The following is a 21456-nucleotide window of genomic DNA, read 5'->3' as shown; positions in this document are numbered from 1 at the left end:
TGCCAACACTTATCGTTTCTTGTGTTGTTGGTTTTAGCAATTCTAACAGGTGTCAGGTGATATCTCATTGTGGTTTTGATTTGCATTTCCCTGATGATGAGTGATGTTGAGCATCTTTTCATGTGTCTGTTGGCCATCTGGATGTCTTCTTTGGAGATATGTCTATTCAGGCCCTCTATTTTTTTATTGTATTTTTTGTTTTTTCAGTGTTCTTTATATATGTTGGATATTAACCCCTTATTAGATATATCATTTGCAAATATCTTCTCCCATTCAGTAGGTTGTCTTTTTGTTTTGTTAATGATTTCCTTCACTGTGCAAAAGGCTTTTTATTTTGATGTAGTCCCAATAGTTTATTTTTGCTTTTGTCTCCCTTGCCTCAGGAGACATATCTGGAAAAATGTTGCTATGGTCAATGTTAGAGAAATTATTGCCTGTGCTCTCATCTAGGATTTTCATGGCTTCAGGTCTCACATTTAATTCTTTAATCCATTTTGAATTTATGTTTGTATATGGTGTAAGAAAGTGGTTCAGTTTCATTCTTTTACATGTAGCTGTCCAGTTTTCCCAGCACCATTTTTTGAAAAAACTGTCTTTTCTTCACTGTATATTCTTGCCTCCTTTGCCATAGATTAATTTATCATATAATGTGAGTTTATATATGGGCTTTCTATCCTGTTCCATTGATCTATGTGTCTGTTTTTATGCCAGTACCATACTGTTTTGATTATTATAGCTTTGTAGTATACCTTGAAATCTGGAGTTGGGCTACCTCCGGCTTCATTCCTTTTTCCACAATTTCTTTGGCTACTCAGGGTCTTTTGTGGTACATACAAATTTTAGGATTATTTGTTCTAGTTCTGTGAAAAATGCCATTGGTATTTTGATAGGGATTGCATTGAACCTGTAGATTGCTTTGGGTAATATGGACATTTTATCAGTATTCTTCCAATCCATGAGTATGGGACATCTTTCCATTTGTTTTTGTCATCTTCAGTTTCTTTCCACAGTGTTTTATTTTTCAGAGTATAGGTCTTTCACAGCCTTGGTTAAATTTATTACTAAGTATTTTATTATTTTTGGTACAATTGTAAATGGTGTTTATTCAACTTCTCCTTTGGCAATATCATTGCTAGTGTATGGAAACACTCCTGATTTCTGATTTGGTATCCTGCCACTTTTCTGAATTCGTTTATTACTTCTACTAGTTTTTTGATGGAGTCTAGGATTTTCTATGTATAGCATTATGTAGTCTGCAAACTGCTATTTACTTAGGATGTTATATATGAACCTCATAGTAATCACAAACCCAAAATCTATGATAAATACACAAAAAATAAAGCCAAACATAACACTATAGATACTTATTGATCACAAAGAGAGCAAGAGAAGAACAAAGGAACAAAGCAGAACAACAAAACAACCAGAAAACGACTTTTAAAACTGGCAGTAACTACATACCTGTCAATAATTATTTTAAATGTAAATGGCCTAAATGCTCCAATCAAAAGACATGGAGGAAAAAAAAAAGACACAGAGTGGTGGAAAGAAGAAAAAAACAAGACCCATCTATATGCTGCCTACAAGAGACTCACCTGAGACCTAACAGTGCATACAGCCTGAAAGTGAAGGGATGGAAAAACATTCATCATGCTAAATGAAAGCAAAAAAAGAAAAAAAAAAAAGCCAAGGTAGCAATAATTATATGAGACAAAATAAAATTTAAGACAAAGACTATAACGAGACAAAGAAGGGCATTACATAATGATAAAGGGACCAATCCAATAAGATGATATAACAGTTGTAAATATCTACATACCCAACACTGGAGCACCTAAATACATAATATTAACAGACATAAAATGTAAATTGATGTTAATACAATAATAGTAGGGGACTTTAACACTCCACTTGTATCAATGGATAGATTATCCAGACAGAAAATTAATAAGGAAATAATGTCACATAATGTGTGACAATAATGACACAATGGACTAGATGAACATAACAGATGTATACAGAACATTCCATCTAAAAACAACAGAACACACATTCATTTCAAGTACACATGGTACATTCTCCAGAATAGACCAACACATTAGGCCATAAAACAAACCTCAATAAATTTAAGATTGAAATCATACCATGAGTTTTTTCTGGCCACAATGTTGTGAAATTAGAAATAAATCACATAAAAATAAAACTAGAGAAAACACAAACACCTGGAGACTAAACAACATGATAGTAAACAACCAATGGGTTAATGAAGCAACGAAGAAATAAAAAAATACAGGGAGACAAATGAAAATGAAAACACAATGGTCCAAAATCTCTGGGACACAGTGAAAGCAGTTCTGAGAGGGAAGTATAGAGCAATATAGGCATCCCTGAAGAAACAAGAAAAAATTCAAGTAAACAATCTAACCGTACACCTGAAGGAAATAGAAAAAGAACAAACAAAACTCAAGGTGAGTAGAAAAAAGGAAATAATAAAAATCAGAGCAGACAGGACAACCTGTAAGAAATGGATAAATTCCTAGAAACATGCAATCTTCCAAAACTGAACCAGGAAGAAGTAGGAAATTTGAACAGACTGATAATAGGTAATGAAATTGAACTGGTAATCAAAAAACAAAACAAGACAAAGTGAAACAAGTCCAGCATCAGATGGCTTCACAGGTCTCCAAAAATTTAAAAAAGAGTTAATACCTATCTTTCTCAAAGTGTTCCAAAAAATAGAAAAGACAGGAAAGCTTTCGAATACATTCTACTGGGCCAGCATTACCCTGATACCAAAAAGTAGAAAAGACACCACAAGAAAAGAAAACTACAGGCCAATATTCCTGATGAATATTGATGCAAAAATCCTCAACAAAATATTAGTAAACAGCCAACAACAATACATTAAAAAGAGCATTCACCATGATCAGGTGGGATTAATTTCTGGGATACAAGGGTGGGTCAGTATTTACACCACATCAATAAAATGAAGGATGAAAATCATATGACCATCTAATAGATGCAGAAAAAGCATTTGACAAGATTTGACAGCCATTCATGATAAAAACTCTCAACAAGATGGGGATAGAGGGAACATACCTCAACATAATATAGGCCATATATGAAAAATTCACAGCTAACATCGTACTCAGTGTTGAAAAACTGAGATCTTTTCCCCTAAGATCAGGAACAAGACAAGGACGCACTTTTATTCAACATAGTACTGGAAGTCCTAGCCACAGCAGTCAGACAGGAAAAAGAAAGAGGCATCAGTGTTGGTAAAGAAGTTCAACTGTCACTATTTTCAGACAACAGGATCATTCTGTTAAAGATACAGCTGACAATGTATGAGCTGGATGTGGGGTATAAGAAAAAGAGAAGTATCAACGGTAATTCCAGGATTTTTGGCCTGAGCTGAAGAATTGAGTCAACATTAGTAGAGATGAGAACTGCTTTAGAGGTAGCTGATTTGGAAGATTAGGAGCTCAGTTTTGGGCAGGTAAGTTTGAGATCTTATGAGACTTGCAAGTGAAGATTATTTTAAAAATTTAAAGGAGGCATTTGGGCATAATACATTTGATCTTTTAAACTTTAGCTTTAAAATTTGCTGGTTCTTCCAAAGAATACTTCCAATCTCAGAAGAATTGTTAAGTTCTAAAGAAATTATTATTCATTTGTTAATAATATGGAATTTAATCCACTTTCTCCTAATTGATAAGGCAGTAATATAGTTTAGTACTTTTTAAGAGAAGTGTCATAGTAGTTTATAGAGGGAGCCAGTTTGCCTGGACTTAAATCCTTGTTGTGTTTACTGACTGTGTGCTAAATATGTGATACAAATTGTCTTTCAGATAATTTGCTAAAAGCCTGTTTTGTTTAACTTGAGTATACTCATAAAGCCCTAACCAAACTATACCATTTTCTTTTTTTTTTTTTTTTTTAAGATTTTATTTGTGAGAGAGAGAGCAAGAGAGGGAGCACAAGCAGGGGGAGGGGCAGAGGGAGAGAGAGAAGCAGACTCCCCGATGATCAGGGAGCCCAACGAAGCGGGGCTGGATCCCAGGACCATGGGATCACAGGATCATGACCTGAGCTGAAGGCAGTTGCTTAACCGACGGAGCCATCCAGACACCCCCAAAGTATACCATCTCCTCATAAAAGGTTATGTGTTTCACATAAAGCCATGTATCTGGAAAGAGGTACTAATGAAAAACGCCAACACTTCTGGAAAGAAATCTAAGACTACATTCTTTAAAAGCTGTTTTTTTTCTGGTCTGCTTATTCTAGGTACCACATCTTAACTGAAATTAATGGGTTCTATCTATAATAGATATGGATCCTTAAGTTTCTTAAAATTTGAAGCTTATAAAAGGAATTTCAAAAATAATCGACAATGGCTGAACATATTCTGTGGACTTGAAGAGTTCAGTCTGACTGTAGTTGCCTATATTGTTACTCTAACTAACAGTGCTTATCAAACTGCTTTCCAAGGAGGCTTTACCCTCTTTCCATATGTTTTGCAAATAGTCTGTGAAAATTGCTTGTTACAGGAAATGGCTTCTTTTTGTTTGTTGCTGCATTTCTATTTCCTCTGTGCATCCTGCTCAGCTGTTTCAGTATTCTGTTTTTGACAGAGATGAAAGGAGAGCTTAAGATTCTTTTGACAGAATAAGTAATTTCCACATTGATTCCAAACTGAAAATAGATACCACATTGCATAGGAATACCCTCAGTCTATGTGGATTGAGTGGGACTGACTTGACTTCTCATCTTCAGGAATGGGGACTGTGAACCAGGTCTGGCCAATCACAGCTTTTCTTGGGACTTTTGCTGGAACCATTGGGGAAGAAGGTTCTTATTATTAGGATTCCTAGCTTTAGAGATACTGGTGGTCATCTTTGCTATAACATAAAGAAAGCTTGTTGGAAAATAAGTAGTGCGGAGGAAAGCAGTGGTAAGAGACAAAGAAAAATAGATTTCTAATTACATTTTTAACCCTTTCACCCATTTCTTAAGCCGAAATAATTTTTAACCCCTTCATCCATTTCTTAAGCTGGTATTTCAGTTATGTGATCCAATGACCCTTCCTCTCATTTTATTTTTTGTAAAAAATTTTATTTGAGTGAGAAAGAGAGAAAGCATAGGGGTGGGGGTCAGAGGGAGAAGCAGACTCCTGGCTGAGCAAGGAGCCTGATGTGGGACTTGATCCTGGGACTCCAGGCCTGAGCCAAAGGCAGATGCTTAACCAAATGAGCCACCTAGCCACTCCTTTCCTCTCATTTTAAAATCATGCTTTCACTATATAAAGGATTCAATCTAAATTACTGATCTACCTGTGGTATATTCTTCTTTACAAAAAATTTTAAGTAACCTCTATGCCAAACCTGGGGCTTGAACTCATGATCTGGAGATCAAGAGTTGCATGTTCTACCAACTGAGCCAGCCAGGTGTGCTCCTGTGGTATATTCTTCTGTGTAAAGCTTTTAAGTATTTCTCCAGATATGGTAGCCAAGGTTTTACTATTTAAACATTTTAATGCCTAAATATTTCATGATACTGTTGTGTACCACATATACACACACTTATAAAATATAAAGACATGAATTAACATTTAATTATATGGGACATACATCAATATGTCCTATTACATCTGGCCATAACTGATTTTTGTGATAATCCAAAAATTATAATTGGCAGTTTTAATACAGGCATCTAGTCAAAACAATTGAGTTTATAAATGATTACAGAAGGAAAAAAACAAAATATCTAGTAAGATGGGCATTTTTTTAAAAGATTTTATTTATTTGAGGGAGAGAGAATGAGAGAGAGAGAGAGAGAGCATGTGAAAGGGAGGAGGGTCAGAGGGAGAAGCAGACTCCCCGCTGAGCAGGGAGCCTGATGGGGGACTCGATCCCGGGACTCCAGGATCATGACCTGAGCTGAAGGCAGTCGCTTAACCAACTGAGCCACCCAGGCGCTATGTACATATGAAAAGAAACAACTAAAAAAGTTAGTTACTTCTGGGGAATGGAACTTGGTGCCAAAGGTGCACCAAATTAAGCCTTTGAAAGCTACTTTACTTTATGTTTTGTGGGTAATTATGATGTATCCAGGTTGGGATAAAGCTAAAAGAAATAAGATGGCAAAACACCTACATTTAAAAACAAAATTCTCCTGAAAATTTTATTAACATTTAATAACAATAAATCAGTCAGCATTTTCCATAGTCTTCACAAAGTTTTTGTCTTAAAGATGAGATTTACTTCAAATGTCTTCATGTAAACCAATCAGTCATGAATAAACTTTTATAGTGAGCTTCTCAAACATATTGTTTTAATACCGGTCTTTTTTCTTGGGATGACAACAGCAATACTATGATAGTATTAAGATTTCTTTTTAATTCAAATGAACTGTTTTCAAGATTAATGGTTACTAGCAAATCTTGATTTTTATTACTCTGCTAAGGCAAGATAGAAACATGATACTTTAAAATTATTTTCAATTTCCTATGAACCTAGTTTATAGTAAAAAATTATTTGGTACTAAGTGTTCTTTATGCTCAAATTCTAAAAGTAATCTTTAATCCCAACTGAACTTGGTACCCCAAGATTTAAAAAAATTTTTAATGATATTTACATAATAAATACAATTTTAATCACTCAGTTCTTCCTCATCACTGAAGTACGTGCTTTTCTTTATCCTTGGGCGTCTTGAGTCATCTGATGTTGAGGGACCCCCTGAACTGGGTTTCCATTTTTTCTGTTCTTCTTCAATTTTGGCTTGCTGTAATGTGATTCAGAAAACAAAACAAAACAAAACAAAACCAGGAAGTCTGTTGAACATTATTTACAGTGTATTAATTCAAAACATGGCAAAAACACACCATAAATGCCAACACTCCCCACCCTCCAGCCCATGCAGACAATTCTACTTTATCAGGAGACCCCACCTGCCCCCCCAAGTTATGTCTCAGTTTCACTTTGTTAATCAAAATTATTCTAGGCAACTTCTACTTATTAACAGGTACATGAAATGAAGCTTATTTGCCATCTTTGCTGGAAATGGGAATGTTATATAAAATACATTAGTTAACTAAAAGGAAAAATTAATTAATGTATTTGAATTTATCAACTACAAACATATTAAAATAAAGTAACTTTTTTAGAAAATTAGGAGATTGTATGGCCTTCCTAAAAAATGTTTCATATATTTATATTAGGACTTTTAAATGGTCAAAAATAGTTTTTGGTTTTGTTTTGAAGTGAAGTTTCAGTTAGAACATATCTTTTGGGTTTAATAAAATCTTCTCTGTTTGGCTAAACTCACCTTAATAAAATATTTCTGATCAATTCCATAATGAAATCATTTTAAAATATTAAAAATGTTGTAGGGCCCTTTAAATCTAGAAAGAACCAAGGGGAGTTTTTCTATTACACTGCTCTAAAGACCTTAGAGAAATAGCCTGTTTCCTAAAGAGTAAAGGGGAGAGAGGAAGATTGCCATGAGATGATCAATAAAGTAAGCAAGGGATACAAGGCAGCGATAACATTATTAAAAGAACTGTTAATACCTGGAAAGCTATGGCCTGACTAAGACTGTCAAGAGCGGGATCTTCCCCTTCATCTTCACTTTCTTCCACTTCTTCACTAAATTATTAAAAAAAAATCAGAATGTACTCAAGCAAGAGTATAAAGATAGAAACAATACAAGAATGTATTTAGTAAGAGTAGATATACACACATTTCTTCTTCTGGTTCAGGAATTTTCTTTTTTTTCTTTTTCTCTTTCTTCTTTGGAGGTTCCCGTTCTCCAAGCATATTTTTAGGACAGGCATAACTTAAGTGTCCACTTTCCTTTTGTTTCACATTAAGAAGGAAAGGAAAAAAGCTGTATTTGCTGTGTTATTAACAGAAACTTGTTTGGTACTCTACAACTGGAAGTTTTAGAACTTAAAAAAGAATACTGTCACACTGGGAATATACATGAAGAAATTAACAAAACCTATTACTTTAATATTTAAAAGAAAGAGATTATGATATTATAACCCCCAATAAGCTACTTTACCAATAAGAGAATATTTTAGTAGTTTTACTAAGAACAAAAGAAGTATTCTTCCTTCAAACATTTCAAATCTCAAGATTCAGAGTATAAAACAATTTGAAATTTAAATGCACCACCTACCTTAAATGTAAAAATTTAAAGTTATTATTTGATAAAATGGGATGAAACCTTCCTGTTAACTTCTAAGATGCTGCTTAACATATTAAAAACAAATTTCTAAAATAAATAATTAATCTTTTTTAAAAGGGGAGGGCGCTTGGGTGGCACAGTCAGTTAAGCATCCAACTCTTGGTTTTGGCTTAGGTCGTGATCTCAGTGTCATGAGATCAAGCCCTGCATTGGGCTCCAGGCTCAGCATGAAGTCTGCTTAAGACACTCTTTCCCTCTGCCCTCCCCCTCCTTCCTGCCCACTGCTCTCTTTCTCTCAAATAATCTTTAAAAAAAAAGTAAAATTTAAAGTCTTCCTCACTTTTCCTATTAATTTCATTTTCCTCCCTTCATATCTAGATTTTACCTGCACTGTCCAATTATGTGAGCCACTAACCATTAATTCTCTTGTGACTACTGAGAACCTGTCTGAATTGATATGCGCTGTAAGGGTAAAATACATCCTGGAATCTGAAGACAATAAGAAAAAAAGAATGTAAAATACCTTAATTTTTGAAAATATTACATATTCAAATTATAATATTTTAGATATATATTGGGTTATGAAAATAAAATATATTATTAATTTTTGCTGTTGCTTTTTTTAATGTGGCTATTACACAAATCAGAATTACATTTATGGCTGGAGTAACGTTATAATGAGCCATAACATGGTTCAGTTGTAAAACATGAGACAATGAACTAAACTCTGAATAGTAGCTCACTAAATACACTGAAGGATAATATGTAAGAGTAAGGGTGTGGGGAGAGACTGAACCAGGATCAAAACAATACAACAGAAAAATAATCGTGCTTTTCAAGTATATTTTAGAAAGCATCAAACAGATTGTGTACTTTATATATCTGGGGACATGGTTGAACCCAAGAGATGTTACTGTTAATGAACTGCGAAGTGAATGCAACTGCTTTTGGAATAATGTCAACATATATAAAAATGGTTTCATAATGAAGTAACTTAAGGGAAACCAGGCTAAATAAATGCAAACATATTTTGGGGAGGGGGAAATTTAAGAAATATAAAATGTACAAAGTATAACAAATTTATGGATCCATAAACTAAAAAGGCAGATTAACAGATTCATCCAGGATTTCTCAGATAATGTTATTTACTATGAATATGAGGATACATAGTAATCTATCTGACCATAACTACTCCTCCCTTCCATCCTTTTTTTTTTTTTTTTTTTAACAAAACTCAGGGCTCTGGAACACAGTTTCTAAAACATTGAGGTGTTAGAATCACAGGAAATGACAAAATGTACCATTCATCTATCTGTTTATCTATATGTTTTTTCAGCGAGGAAGGGGCAGAGTGTGGCAGTGAAGGAAATGAGTCCAACCCATTTCTTTGTATCTTCCACTGATTTTATAGCCAGGAATATACCTCTCAGTAATCCTCTCCCCAGCTCCCCATTACTACCTCTAGACCCTAATTTTTAGATATACTTTTTAGGCATTTTGGAAACTGACAACGAGTCCCAGACTGATACTCTCTTGGTACCATCATTATTATGGGCCTCGTGCAAAACTGTTTTGTGGCTATGTATTTTTCCTAATTACCAAAAGTTTAAATGGGTAATGATAAACTATAAGAACTAGGTAAGAAAGTTTGGAGATAGTTCAGTTACAAACACTAGCAGTATTAATAGAAAAAAAAATAGATTTTAAAACACATTATCCCAAATAGGATAGGTTGATCATATGATAATGTTTATACTAAACTGTGATGCTTAAACATTGGCAAGCTATTATAGGCAAAAACAGTATCCCACTAACCCAAAAGTTTATGGGTCACTAAATCTTTCAAGACAATAAGTAATTAGTCTGGTGCTTTTTTTTTAATAGTTTATTTATTTATTTATTTGAGAGACAGCGAGCGAGAGAGTACAAGCAGGGGGAGCAGCAGAGGGAGAAAGAGCACAAGCAGGTGGGTGGCAGGCAGAGGGAGAAGCAGACTCCCCACTGAGCAAGGAGCCTGATGTGGGACCCCATCCCAGGGCCTTGAGATCATGACCTGAGCTGAAGGCAGACACTCAACCAACTGAGCCACCCAGACGTCCCTACGAAGTGTTTTTTTTTTTTTTTTTTTACATAGCAAGAGCAGGGGTGCCTGGATGACTCAGTCTGTTGAGTGTCTGACTCTTGATTTTGGTTTAGGTCCTTCGCACCCCCCACAGCTTGTGTGCTCTCTTAAAAAACCCCCAAACCCAAATACCTTTCTAGTTTCTTTTTCTTTCTTTTTAAGATTTTATTTATTTATTTTAGAGAGAGAGACACAGCGAGAGAGGTAACACAAGCAGGGGGAGTGGGAGAGGGAGAAGCAGGCTCCCTGCTGCCACATGCGGGGCTCAATCCCAGGGCCCAGGGATCACAACTTGAGCTGAAGGCAGACACTTAACTGACTGAGCCACCTAGACACCCCAGTCTGGTGCTTTTTAATTTAACAGTTATCAAAGATTTAGAAACTGGAGAAAATACCACTCTATATTACCTAACTCAGGTTATCTTTACATACATTTCAGTTGCATTTACTAAGATGAGTAGAGAGTCCCAAAGTAAAACAACTTTTATAACCTGCTTTTAGCCAGCCAGAAGTTTTAGAGAGCACAAATAAAGCCCTGATGTGAAAAATACCTTCAAATAAACTATGGAATATTACATTAAGTTTTAGGTATACTCACCCCACATTCATAACACTTAGATTTATCAAAGTAGTTTCGTCTTCGGATGAACTCGGCTGCTCTTCCATTGTCGATGGCAATGCTTGCTTTTATCACTCTACCAAATAACTAAACCAGAGAAAAATGTAAATGCAGAAGGATGTATTTCACTGAAACCTAAAACTACAGTTATTTGATTCCATTTCCTTAAATTTTCAATTCCATTTTATTTTAGGTTACTTTATCAATCGCCTGGTCGGGTATGACAAATAACATCCTATAGAATAGATTTTTATTCCTTAGATTCTGCCAGTGTTTTGGGGATGAATATAATTTTGACCTCTTTTCTATAGGTTAAATACCCTCAAAATCTACTGGTATCCATGACTTGATCATCCACTGTATCCCCACATTTTTGGCCTGGATGAGCAAAGGCTTTTGGATTAAAAATCTTGTTGGGAATGAATGGCCTTACCTGTTTGTTGTTTATTGCCCTGGTACAGTTTTGTGCAGAGTCTTTATCCAAAAATAAAATAAATGCAACCCCTTTACTCTTCCTGGTATCTTTATCTTTCATTATAGTAACCCTTAAAGTATAAACAAATAGCCAGTTAAAAATAATGAGGCAGCAATAAATAAAACAGATTATTAATAAATACTTGGAAAACTCATGGGTTAGCAAAACATTTACAGAATAAGAGAAATCAATATGGTTGACAAATCAACTGTTTCTTCAAAGTCATGGGATATCAAGAAGAATGAAGAGGAGAAAATGTGATACTAATTTAACAAAAGTGAGCACAGTTATGATAGGAGTACCTGAAAAGTCAAACATTTGAGGGATCAAGTAAAGAGATTACAGAGATTACAGAGACAACAAAATCTTGAAGAGTAAGCGTAATTCCTTTTCCACTAATGCCCTCACTCTGCAGAAATAAAACAAAACAAAAATGAGGTATTCTTTTCAACACAAAAAGTAAAATGATTTACTTATTTTTTCCTAGGCTTTAGAATCTAATTATATTCTCTTTTTAAAGTTTTAAATTCCAGTTAGTTAACATACAGTGTAATATTAGTTTCAGGCGTACAATTTAGTGATTCAACCTTCCATACAACACCTAGTGCTCATCACAGCAAGTACACTCCTTAATCCCCTATCACCTAAAGAATCTCCAGTTCTGTGGTTCTTAGTCATACCATCCAAGGTACCTAAGTGATAGGGATGGTGCTAAGATCACAGAGCCTGTTCTTTCTCCTGATCCTTTATACATCCCTAGTCCTTGTGATCCTTGCTCATCATATGTCATTAAATGTAGTTTAAAAATCAGTGTTCGGGGCGCCTGGGTGGCTCAGTCGTTAAGCGTCTGCCTTTGGCTCAGGTCATGATCCCAGGGTCCTGGGATCGAGCCCCGCGTTGAGTTCCCTGCTCAGTGGGAAGCCTGCTTCTCCCTCTCTCACTCCCCCTGCTTGTGTTCCTGCTCCCGCTATGTCTCTGTCAAATAAATAAATATTTAAAAAAAAAATCAGTGTTCAACAGGGATCTTCAGAGAAATGGCTGATTCCAAGGATGGATAGGGTAGGTACAAGATCTTAAAAAATGTGCTTAAAGAGGAAGGGAGTACTTAAAAAAACAAAATCATGGGGAATAGCTCAGGAGTAGAAAAGCCAGCTTAAGGAGCTCTCATTGGCCAAATCTAGGACAATTTGAGTACCAAAGTAATTAAGTATAGTAATGAATTATAAACCACAGAAAAAAGTAGGAATTTTTAAGTGTGTATTAATAATAAATAAATGGGGGGAAGTTGGTTTTTGTTTACAGCAGAATGTCAAGGAAGTACTAGAGTTGGAAAATCACCATTTGCAACAATAATAGTAAAAAGTGGATCGGGCAAGAAGATGATTTGTTGAACAAATATCTAAAATGAAATTTTGGGGCATCTGGGTGGCTCAGTTGGTTAGGCATTCAGCTCCTGATTTGGCTCAGGGTCATGAGATCGGGCCAGCGTTGGGCTCTGTGCTGGAAGTGGAGCTTGCTTAAGATTCTCTCTTCCTCTCCCTCTGCCCCCTCCCTCTTCTCACTCTCTAAAAATAAATAAATCTTTAAAATAAAATAAAAAATGAAATTTTTATGTGGAACAAGATATTTACATGGTCTTAAGAGTGTTTCTCACCAACTGTATTAGTAGCAAAGGGAAAAAAAAGTATTTATACAGTGGAGAAATTGGTCAACGCCTTGACTGGGCCATCAAAATTACTATCACTAATGAGGGACACATGGACACTATATAAATCCAGATGTGAAACACTCAGAATACAACATCATCTATAAAGTTACCAGCCAAGAGTATATAAAACTCCAATGTAATCATGAGGCAATATTAGGAAAACACAAAATGAGGGGTGGAAAAAAGATGAGAGAGAGCTATATTCTTTATAAATCTTCCAGATTAAAGGAGGTTAAGAAAATAGGACAGTTAAAATCAACACCTAACTCTAGACTATACTGGGGGGGAAAATTCTATGTGGGACATTATCAGGTCAACTGACAAAATTGGAACATGGATGATTGATTCAATAAAAGTATTTTATCAGTATAAATTTATGAATTTGGGAACCATACCATGATTATGTAACATATAACCCTATTTTTAGGAAATACATACTTGGGAACTTAGGCGTAAGGGCAATGATGTAACTTACCCTCAAATAACTCACAAAAACAAATTGTGTGTGTACCTACATACATATATACACGTGCATATAGACAGACAGACAGACAGACAGACACACACACACACACACACACACACACACACACACACGAGGGGAGAGAGAGGGCAAATGATAAAGTAAATGGGTAAAATGTTACAATAGGTGAATCTGGGTAGAGGATACTTTGATGTTCTTTCTACTATTTTTGCAACTTTTTTTAAATTTGCAATTATTTTCAAGTAGTATAAAAAAAGACAATGTTCAAGACAAAGCATAATAATTTTCTAAAACCTGAATTAACAGGAAAAGACAAGAGGCGCAAATAAATAAATAAATGGATATTTTATTTAACATTTTATTTCACATATTAAAATTTATTCTAAATGGATTGGGTTTAGGTACTTAAATAGTCACTGGAATGAAACTGGTAAAAAGATGCCACTATATTAAGAAAAGGGGTATCTTTTTCATTCCAAAAGGAAACATAAGTTGAAATAGTTTAGGGGAAAATGGACAAAATGGTTTAGTTTCTCAGACAAGTACATTTGTTTATTCATGGGGCTTAGAAGAAGCACCTGACAACACTTGTTTAGAGTCACCACAGTTATTGAGGATACGGAAGTTTTCGACCAATTTTGAAAGAAACAGAAACTAGTTACTTTACTTTTTGGAATTTTCATGTATTTGTGAAGGTCAGTTAAAGTCATTAATCGTTTTTTTCTAAAGTACTATTTCAGAAGTGTTAGCTTTCGAAGTCATCCTCAGTTAATAATGTCTCTCATCTGTCCCCTCTTCTTCATTCCCACAGCTTTTCTTGTCCACAATGGCACTGCTGTTTCAACAGTGTATTATTCTTACTAGTTCCCTTGATGTTAATGCTCTCATATGCCACTGAGAGCATTTCTACTTAAGGAATAAATAAAATCATGTCATTCTTATGCTCAAAAATCTTTGGTTCTTCGATTTGCCTATGGTTTGGTCTTGAATCAATATCCTTTATGATTTGGCTCCCACTTCCCTCATCTTTCACTACTTCTCACTCACAAACTATGAGGGCTAGCAACAACAAACTACTCAATGTTCATGGAGCATGGCCTGTACTTCTCCAAATTGATACCTGTATTCACATGGCTTCTGCCTCCTTTCAACTCTCAATCTTTGCCCATCAAAACTTGACTCATTCTTCAGAGCTCAGAACATGTCAGTTCTCTAATCTCTTTAACTGGAAATAATTTCTCTTTCTGCTAGTCTCTACTGAAGTCTGTTTATGTAAGAACAATGCCTCTTCTGACCTATTTTAATATAAACTCCTTTAAGGTTATATCTGTAATCTCTATTATGCCTAGCTCAGTATGTTAAAACAAAAAGACAGATACAAATGGGAAACTGGTTTCTCAAGAGTGCATCTATGTGTTTATTCATGTAGTCAGTCAGTCACTCCATCCAGACACTTAAGCACTGGTTAATTAAAGGCCCTAGGACAAGGTTTTTTACCTTCAGGAGAAAAGCTTAGAGTCTAGAGGTAAAGAGACCTATAAACCAATTACAATATACTACTTTGACAGAGATACCTTCTATGGTAACAGAAAAAAATAATTACACCAAATATTCTATTCCCAAGTTTCTGGCAGGAGATGTACTCATTTAAGGCCCTAATATGAAACAGACACTATCCTGGGAAACCTGGGTGTCATCCATAACACCCCTTTCTCACTCACCCAAACCTTACATACCAAGTACATCATTAAATATTACCCATTTTATAGCCTAATGATCATCTGACCATCTCTCAAATCTGTCCAGTCTCTACCTCTCCACCTATACCGCCTTAGTGCACATTACTCCCCTCGGCTATGGTTACAGCTTTTTGACGGGTCTGCTAGCATCTACTCTTGTTTCCTGCCAATCTAATCTCTACATTGAAGCCAGAATAAGCTTCTAAAAATTCAAATTATGTTCTTCCTTCATTTAAAATTCTGTACCAGTGAATTCCTGGTATTCTTAGGATGAAAACCAAATATCTTGTAACACGGCCAAGAAGCAAGATTAGGAACCTGCTGCCAGCTCTAGACCCTTTTTGTGCTTTCTCCCTCTTGCGCACTCATCTCTAGTTATACTGGCCTTTTTTTTAAATTTAATTTAATTTAATTTATTTATTTGACAGAGAGAACGCAAGTAGGCAGAGAGGCAGGCAGAGGGAGAGGGAGAAGCAGGCTCCCCGCTGAGCAGGGAGCCCGATGTGGGGCTCGATCCCAGGACTCCAGGATCATGACCTGAGCTGAATGCAGATGCTTAACTAACTGTGCCACCCAGGTGCCCCTGGCCTTCTGTTTCTTGGTGTCACTTTATTTTCTCTTGCTTGCTCCATGGCTTCTGCACAAGGTAGTCCCTCTACCTAAAACGTTCTTCCCATTCTTTCTGCCTACTTAACTCTTACTCAGCCTTAAGGTTTCAATTCAAAGTATACTGACTTAGGTAAACCTACCCCATCCAGACTAGATCATGTCTTCTCTATGTATAGGTGCTTATAACTCCGTCTGACTTCATAGCATTCTCATGATTTATAATTTTATGTTTGTATAGCAATTCATTCAGAGATTCTGACAGATGGGAAAAACCAAGAAAAGGTAAGGGTATGGTTGAGGGAGCAGGCTCTGAAATCAAACTGTTAAATTTCAAATCTTGTCTCCACCACTAACTAGCAATATGTTTAAGTTTATTGTGTGCTTCAGTTTTGTTATTTATATTAGGATAATAACAGTATTTTACCTTAAAAGGTAGTTGTGAGAATTTAATGAATACATGTCAGAAGATTAGAAAAACGCCTAGCATATTTATGTGCTCATTGTCACATATCATCATTATTAGTGATTTGACTGGTATTAATGACTATTCAAAATTCTGAAGATCCATGGGGCACCTGGGTGGCTCAGTTGGTTAAGTGTCTGCCTTCAGCTCAGGTCTGCCTTTAGCTCAGGTCATGATATATGGGTCCTGGGATCGAGCCCCACATGGGGCTCCCTGCTCAGCAGGGAGTCTGCTTCTCCTTCTTCCTCTGCCTATTCCCCCCTCCTGCTCCTGCTGTCTCTCTCTAATAAATAAAAATCTAAAAAAAAATTCTGAAGACAAAAATTTACCTAGAAGCATTTTTGATGATTTTCTTACCATTTATCCAAAGCTAGAAAAAACTGGCCAAAATACATTCTAAATTTTCGGGATTTTAAACACAATTTCACACTTACATCAGAATATATATTGGTGATAAGATGGGTTAGAATGATAATACCCTGCTTTTACTTTTTTCCCCCATAATGTAGGTACATGTTTGATTTAAAATAGTGAATTAAATATAAGAAGTTCCTTTTATCCTTTAGTAACTCTCAGCCCCAAATGATATTATCATCCCTACCATTTCTGTATGTTTCCAGTCTTTCCAATGATCTCTAAACTTTCTATGAAAGCGGAGAATATGTTTTCTATTTATTTATCAGTCTCATAAGCACTTTGCATGTCATATGTATCGAAGTATTTGTTTTTTTACATTCTACTTATTTGACAAGTGAAATCCACTTCTGGTATACTTGATAACACACCTTCCAATAACCAAAATATGTATTTAATCAGAGCCTTTATGTCTTATATAACAGAATCGAGTTTTCGTTCTTAGTAGTATGATTAAGAAATTGTTGTTTAAATAAATTATGATATATAAAGGAATATCATGAGATCATTAGCTACAAGGGTATATCTTTCAACTACATGGTAAGATGTTTATAGTATAATGTCAAGTTTTAAAAAAAAGACAACAAAATTGCATGTATAGAATTAAGTCTTTAAAAAAAATTGTCTCTACAATGTTTATATACTCAGAAAAATGAACAAAATATACATAAAAACAGTATTTTTCTATTATATCAAACATCCGTTTTATTGAAAAATAATAAATCTTAAAAAATGGAAAAGTAAATTCAGATAAACTTTTTAAATGAGGTTTCAAAATTTGATGTGAATACTTACTTTACAACTTTGCCATACTTGGAAAATATCTGAAACAAAAGACCACATAATAATTTACAATTTAATTTTAAATCATAAGAAACATTAGATTTTCAGGTTGTATTAACTGATCATGTTCTTTGTTAAAGCTTGTGAAAAATTTCAGCCTTTATTCTATAAAGTAGGCCCTAGGAGATATATGTTTTTTAGTGATTAGAATAATATTCATATTTTTGTTATTGGAGTCACAGATATCTGCCCCAATTTCTAAATTTCTAACAAAAGAGTGCAGAGAAAAAAACCCCACTCTTTATGTGTGGTAGATTGAAGGCATACACATTGCATAGCTGCTGTGTTTTTGTGGTATATCCATGGCAATTATCAACCCCACCATAGCCCCAGAGAAACCATGTGCTTCAAATATCAATGTTGTGGAATATCATTCCTAGCCAACCCCATTAAGCAATCACTGTTTCAGAAGACAGATCCTTAGACTGCTTATAAAACAAAAAAAGCTTCTGTAATAAAAATCCATTCCCATCAGTCTCCCTCCTGCCCACTCTTAATATGTTGGTGGTTCTTTACAGTTGGCCCTATCTTCCCATTTACTTCCACATCTTCAAGCTAGGCAATCTCCTCTATTTGTTTCAGCCACTACATATATACTAATAGTTCCTATTTATTATGTCTTAGGTCTTTCAGAAATATTAATATACACAATAGAGTTTTATGATTAAGTTGTGTAATGCTGGAATGTAGTATAACTGGATTGCAGTGTTAGAAACACTGAATCTTGAAGACCAAAACAGTCTTCTGTGTAACACTCTCTAATGGCTTCTCATTTCACTCAGAGTCCTTACCATTATTTATGTAGGCCCTACCGGCATCCCTGCATAGGCTTACCTTTCTCTAACTGCCCTTCCTCCCTCTCCATTTGATTTACTCTGTGCCTGACATGCTTTTTTTTCTTTAAAGATTTTTATTTATTTATTTGAGAGAGAAAGAGAGATAGAGAGCACGAGAGGGAAGAGGGTCAGAGGGAGAAGCAGACTCCCTGCTGAGCAGGGAGCCCGATGTGGGACTCGATCCCAGGATTCCAGGATCATGACCTGAGCCAAAGGCAGTTGCTTAGCCACTGAGCCACCCAGGCGCCCCGTGTGCCTGACATGGTCTCCCCCCAGACATCTACACAGCTGTCTCTTACTTCCTTTAGGTCTTTATTCAAAAGTTACTTTCTCAATAAGGGCTTTAGACCGCTCATGTAAAACGTTACCTCCATTCCCAACCTTTTTTTTTTTTTTTTAAGATTTTATTTATTTATTTGACAGAGAGAGACACAGCGAGAGAGGGAACACAAGCAGGGGGAGTGGGAGAGGGAGAAGCAGGCTTCCCGCCAAGCAGGGAGCCCGATGAGAGGCTTGATCCCAGGACCCCGGGATCATGACCTGAGCCGAAGACAGACGCTTAACGACTGAGCCACCCAGGCGCCCCATCCCAACCTGACATTTAATAACCTTCTTTATTTTTTCTCCTTAGCACCTGACATCTTAGCATTAATTTAGTATCCAAAAAATAATATCATTTGACTTTTTTATATTTCACTTTGCTTTATCTTACTATGTTATGAGTGCCAAGATAGATTTTCATCTGTGTTCATTGATGTATTCTTAGTACCTGTAAGAGTGCTCAGCGTATGGTAAGTGTTCAATAAATACAGACATATCTCTATTTTGATACAAGGAAAGAAGCTAAAGTGCATTTTCTCCTTTGTTCTTTGAGACTCAGGCTAAGTAATTAATCAAATACAAATAATTAATCAAATACTATGTAACTAATCAAATACAAATCACCTACGCAGCATCTCTGTACTTAACATCTACCCAAAGAAGCAGAGAGAAGAGGGCACACTTGGAAGAAAGGATTCATGTCATTCCTTCCAGTTCCTCTTAACCACTCATCTGCAGGACAGGGACAGCAGGAAATTTTGTTCTCTGTAAGGTGAAGAGGTGAAAGAAGATGTTGGATTCCACCCCAACCCCATCCTGAACTGAAAAACAACATTAAACTGTTAGGTTTCTGCCATATGTATAAACTAAAATATCCTTTTAGAATTTGAGGGTTAGTAAAGGGATCTGTTTGCTTTCATTAGCCCTTTCCTCCAAAACCTCTACCCCACCAGTTTCAAAAAACCAAGTAAGCAAGCACGAAAAACCAGCCTATCACAAGTTGCTACCACTTCATTATGCTAGCTGTGTCTTCTGTGTTTATAAAGAACTTGTTATTTTCTATGAAAGCACTGTAAACTCTCTTTGGGAAATTACAAGATTGTCAATTGTTTTACTTATGTTTGCAATAGAGGTCTTTGCTATTGATGGTTCAAGTGCATTGTAATGTAGTTATTAAGAATTTTGCCGAAAACTGTTTGCTTAAGCTACATCTGTACCTCAGATAGAGAGTTCAGTAGACAATTGTACTAAAAGTTACTTACCCGGTATAAGTCATTGTTGGTCAGGGAAAAGGGCAAGTTGGATACATACACTGTGCTTTTACTTGGGGCCAATCCACCACTCATCTCTATAAAGGAAAACAAACCCAGAAGCAATCTAAACCAGGTATTCTTCATTCTAAGCAGAACCAATGTATACAATCGTTGATTTAATTATGCCACATTTAATACACCTTCCTCACTTTTTAGGAATAAAAACAATTACTGCAGTTGGATGAATTAAGGAATTTCTTTTCCCCAGATATTACTGAAAAAGAGCTTTCTGGTCTTTCTTTCAAGTAGAGTCTTTAACTGTTATAGTGCTGGATTATGGTATGAAGGCAGAATGAGTTTAAACAGATAAATAAAAAATTGAGGCTTCACTTAACCGTCCCTCAAGCTAACGGCAAAAAAGTGCTTTTGCAAAGGCTTAATACCTTGCCTACCACATCATAAAGAGCCCGCTAGCTCAGAAAGAACTGTAGCCGCTCATTTTCACGAATGCTTTGGTTTGGGGTACTTTTTCAGTTGTCTTAATATTTTTCTTTGCAGTAGTGTTAAGAGAAAATTTTAGCCTCAACTTTTGATGATATAAAGTTCTTTCAAATCACTAATTTTGCATATTACTCGTAAATAATGAAAGGGTATATTTTACTATACGAATAAGTTTCCGTGCCTTGAAAGATACTGATTTGCGTATGTATTTTTAGCTTACACATGTAATTTGTAGTTAATTTTTATAGCGTATTTTACAAAGCAGACTATCCGTGAAAATTATATCGTACTCAACAAGGTTCAAATTTCCATTTAAAAAGCTTGTGTGGTGTGTATTTGAGAAGGGGGGGTAGGGGCCATCACAAATGGCAAAATATTGACCGTAGGACATGCCAATTCGCGGAGTAATAGGAAAACTGCTTGATGCTTGAGATGTTTCTTGGGAATTTACTAGACAAGTTCAGGAACTCCACATCTAAAAGTTTCCCATTTGAAACTATGCGTTACCGTTCTGGGGAGAACTGCGAGGGCGGGCAACGGTAAATAGCCCGGAATAAAAAGGGTGACCGGGGAGAGGGGCAAATCGTTTTCGCGGCCGGGTCTGGGGAGGGGCTTGCTGGGAGAAAGGCCGCAGCTGAGGAAGCGTTTACCTTTAGGTGGGGCGGACCTGGGAGACTAGAGCACTAGCCCTCGACTCAGCTGGGCCTCAACCCGGACTCTTCCTCGTCACCCGCTGGGGCCTTGGCATCACGGGTCCTGGGAGTGGTCAGGCGCCGGAGACTACAAGGCAGCGACAGCAACGCCTCTTCCTGGCTGTAGCTAGACCCAGGCTCCGGAGGCGGGCCCAGAGGCGGGCGCTTTTGCTGACGTCTTTAAGCG

The 21456-nt window shown here is 36.1% G+C and overlaps 1 protein-coding gene across 2 annotated transcripts; it reads right to left on the bottom strand.

Moving 5' to 3' along the window:
• Window positions 1-6156: 6156 nt before the first annotated feature.
• Window positions 6157-21421, bottom strand: ZCRB1 (zinc finger CCHC-type and RNA binding motif containing 1). 2 transcript variants are annotated; one of them, XM_025883284.2, is made up of 8 exons: window positions 21228-21421; window positions 20086-20171; window positions 17619-17647; window positions 11365-11476; window positions 10911-11018; window positions 7741-7853; window positions 7571-7646; window positions 6157-6783 (listed from the first exon to the last, which is right to left on the bottom strand). In XM_025883284.2, exons 2-8 carry the CDS (start codon window positions 20167-20169, stop codon window positions 6652-6654), a joined length of 654 nt encoding a protein of 217 aa, XP_025739069.1. In that variant the 5' UTR covers window positions 20170-20171; window positions 21228-21421; the 3' UTR covers window positions 6157-6651. The 2 variants fall into 2 exon arrangements, with proteins under 2 accessions (XP_025739069.1, XP_025739070.1); XM_025883285.2 differs by lacking the exon at window positions 17619-17647 and having other exon boundaries at window positions 21228-21419.
• Window positions 21422-21456: the final 35 nt, after the last annotated feature.

Source organism: Callorhinus ursinus, unplaced genomic scaffold (assembly GCF_003265705.2).
Source record: "Callorhinus ursinus isolate GAN/ISIS: 27379988/994484 unplaced genomic scaffold, GSC_fseal_2.0 scaffold44, whole genome shotgun sequence".
In the NCBI taxonomy this organism is placed as follows: Eukaryota; Metazoa; Chordata; class Mammalia; order Carnivora; family Otariidae; genus Callorhinus; species Callorhinus ursinus.
The sequence above is the reverse complement of the archived record's forward strand: the minus strand, read 5'-3'. Positions and strand labels throughout refer to the sequence as shown.

Coding starts and splice junctions, on each gene's coding strand:
- ZCRB1 (XM_025883284.2), bottom strand. CDS start 20,169: ATGAGTGGTGGATTGGCCCCAAGTAAAAGCACAGTGTATGTATCCAAC. Junction 7,647..7,740: donor CCTGAACCAGAAGAAGAAAT/GTGTGTATATCT, acceptor TTAATAATTTAG/TGAAGAAGTGGAAGAAAGTG. Junction 6,784..7,570: donor GTCAGGCCATAGCTTTCCAG/GTATTAACAGTT, acceptor ATCACATTACAG/CAAGCCAAAATTGAAGAAGA.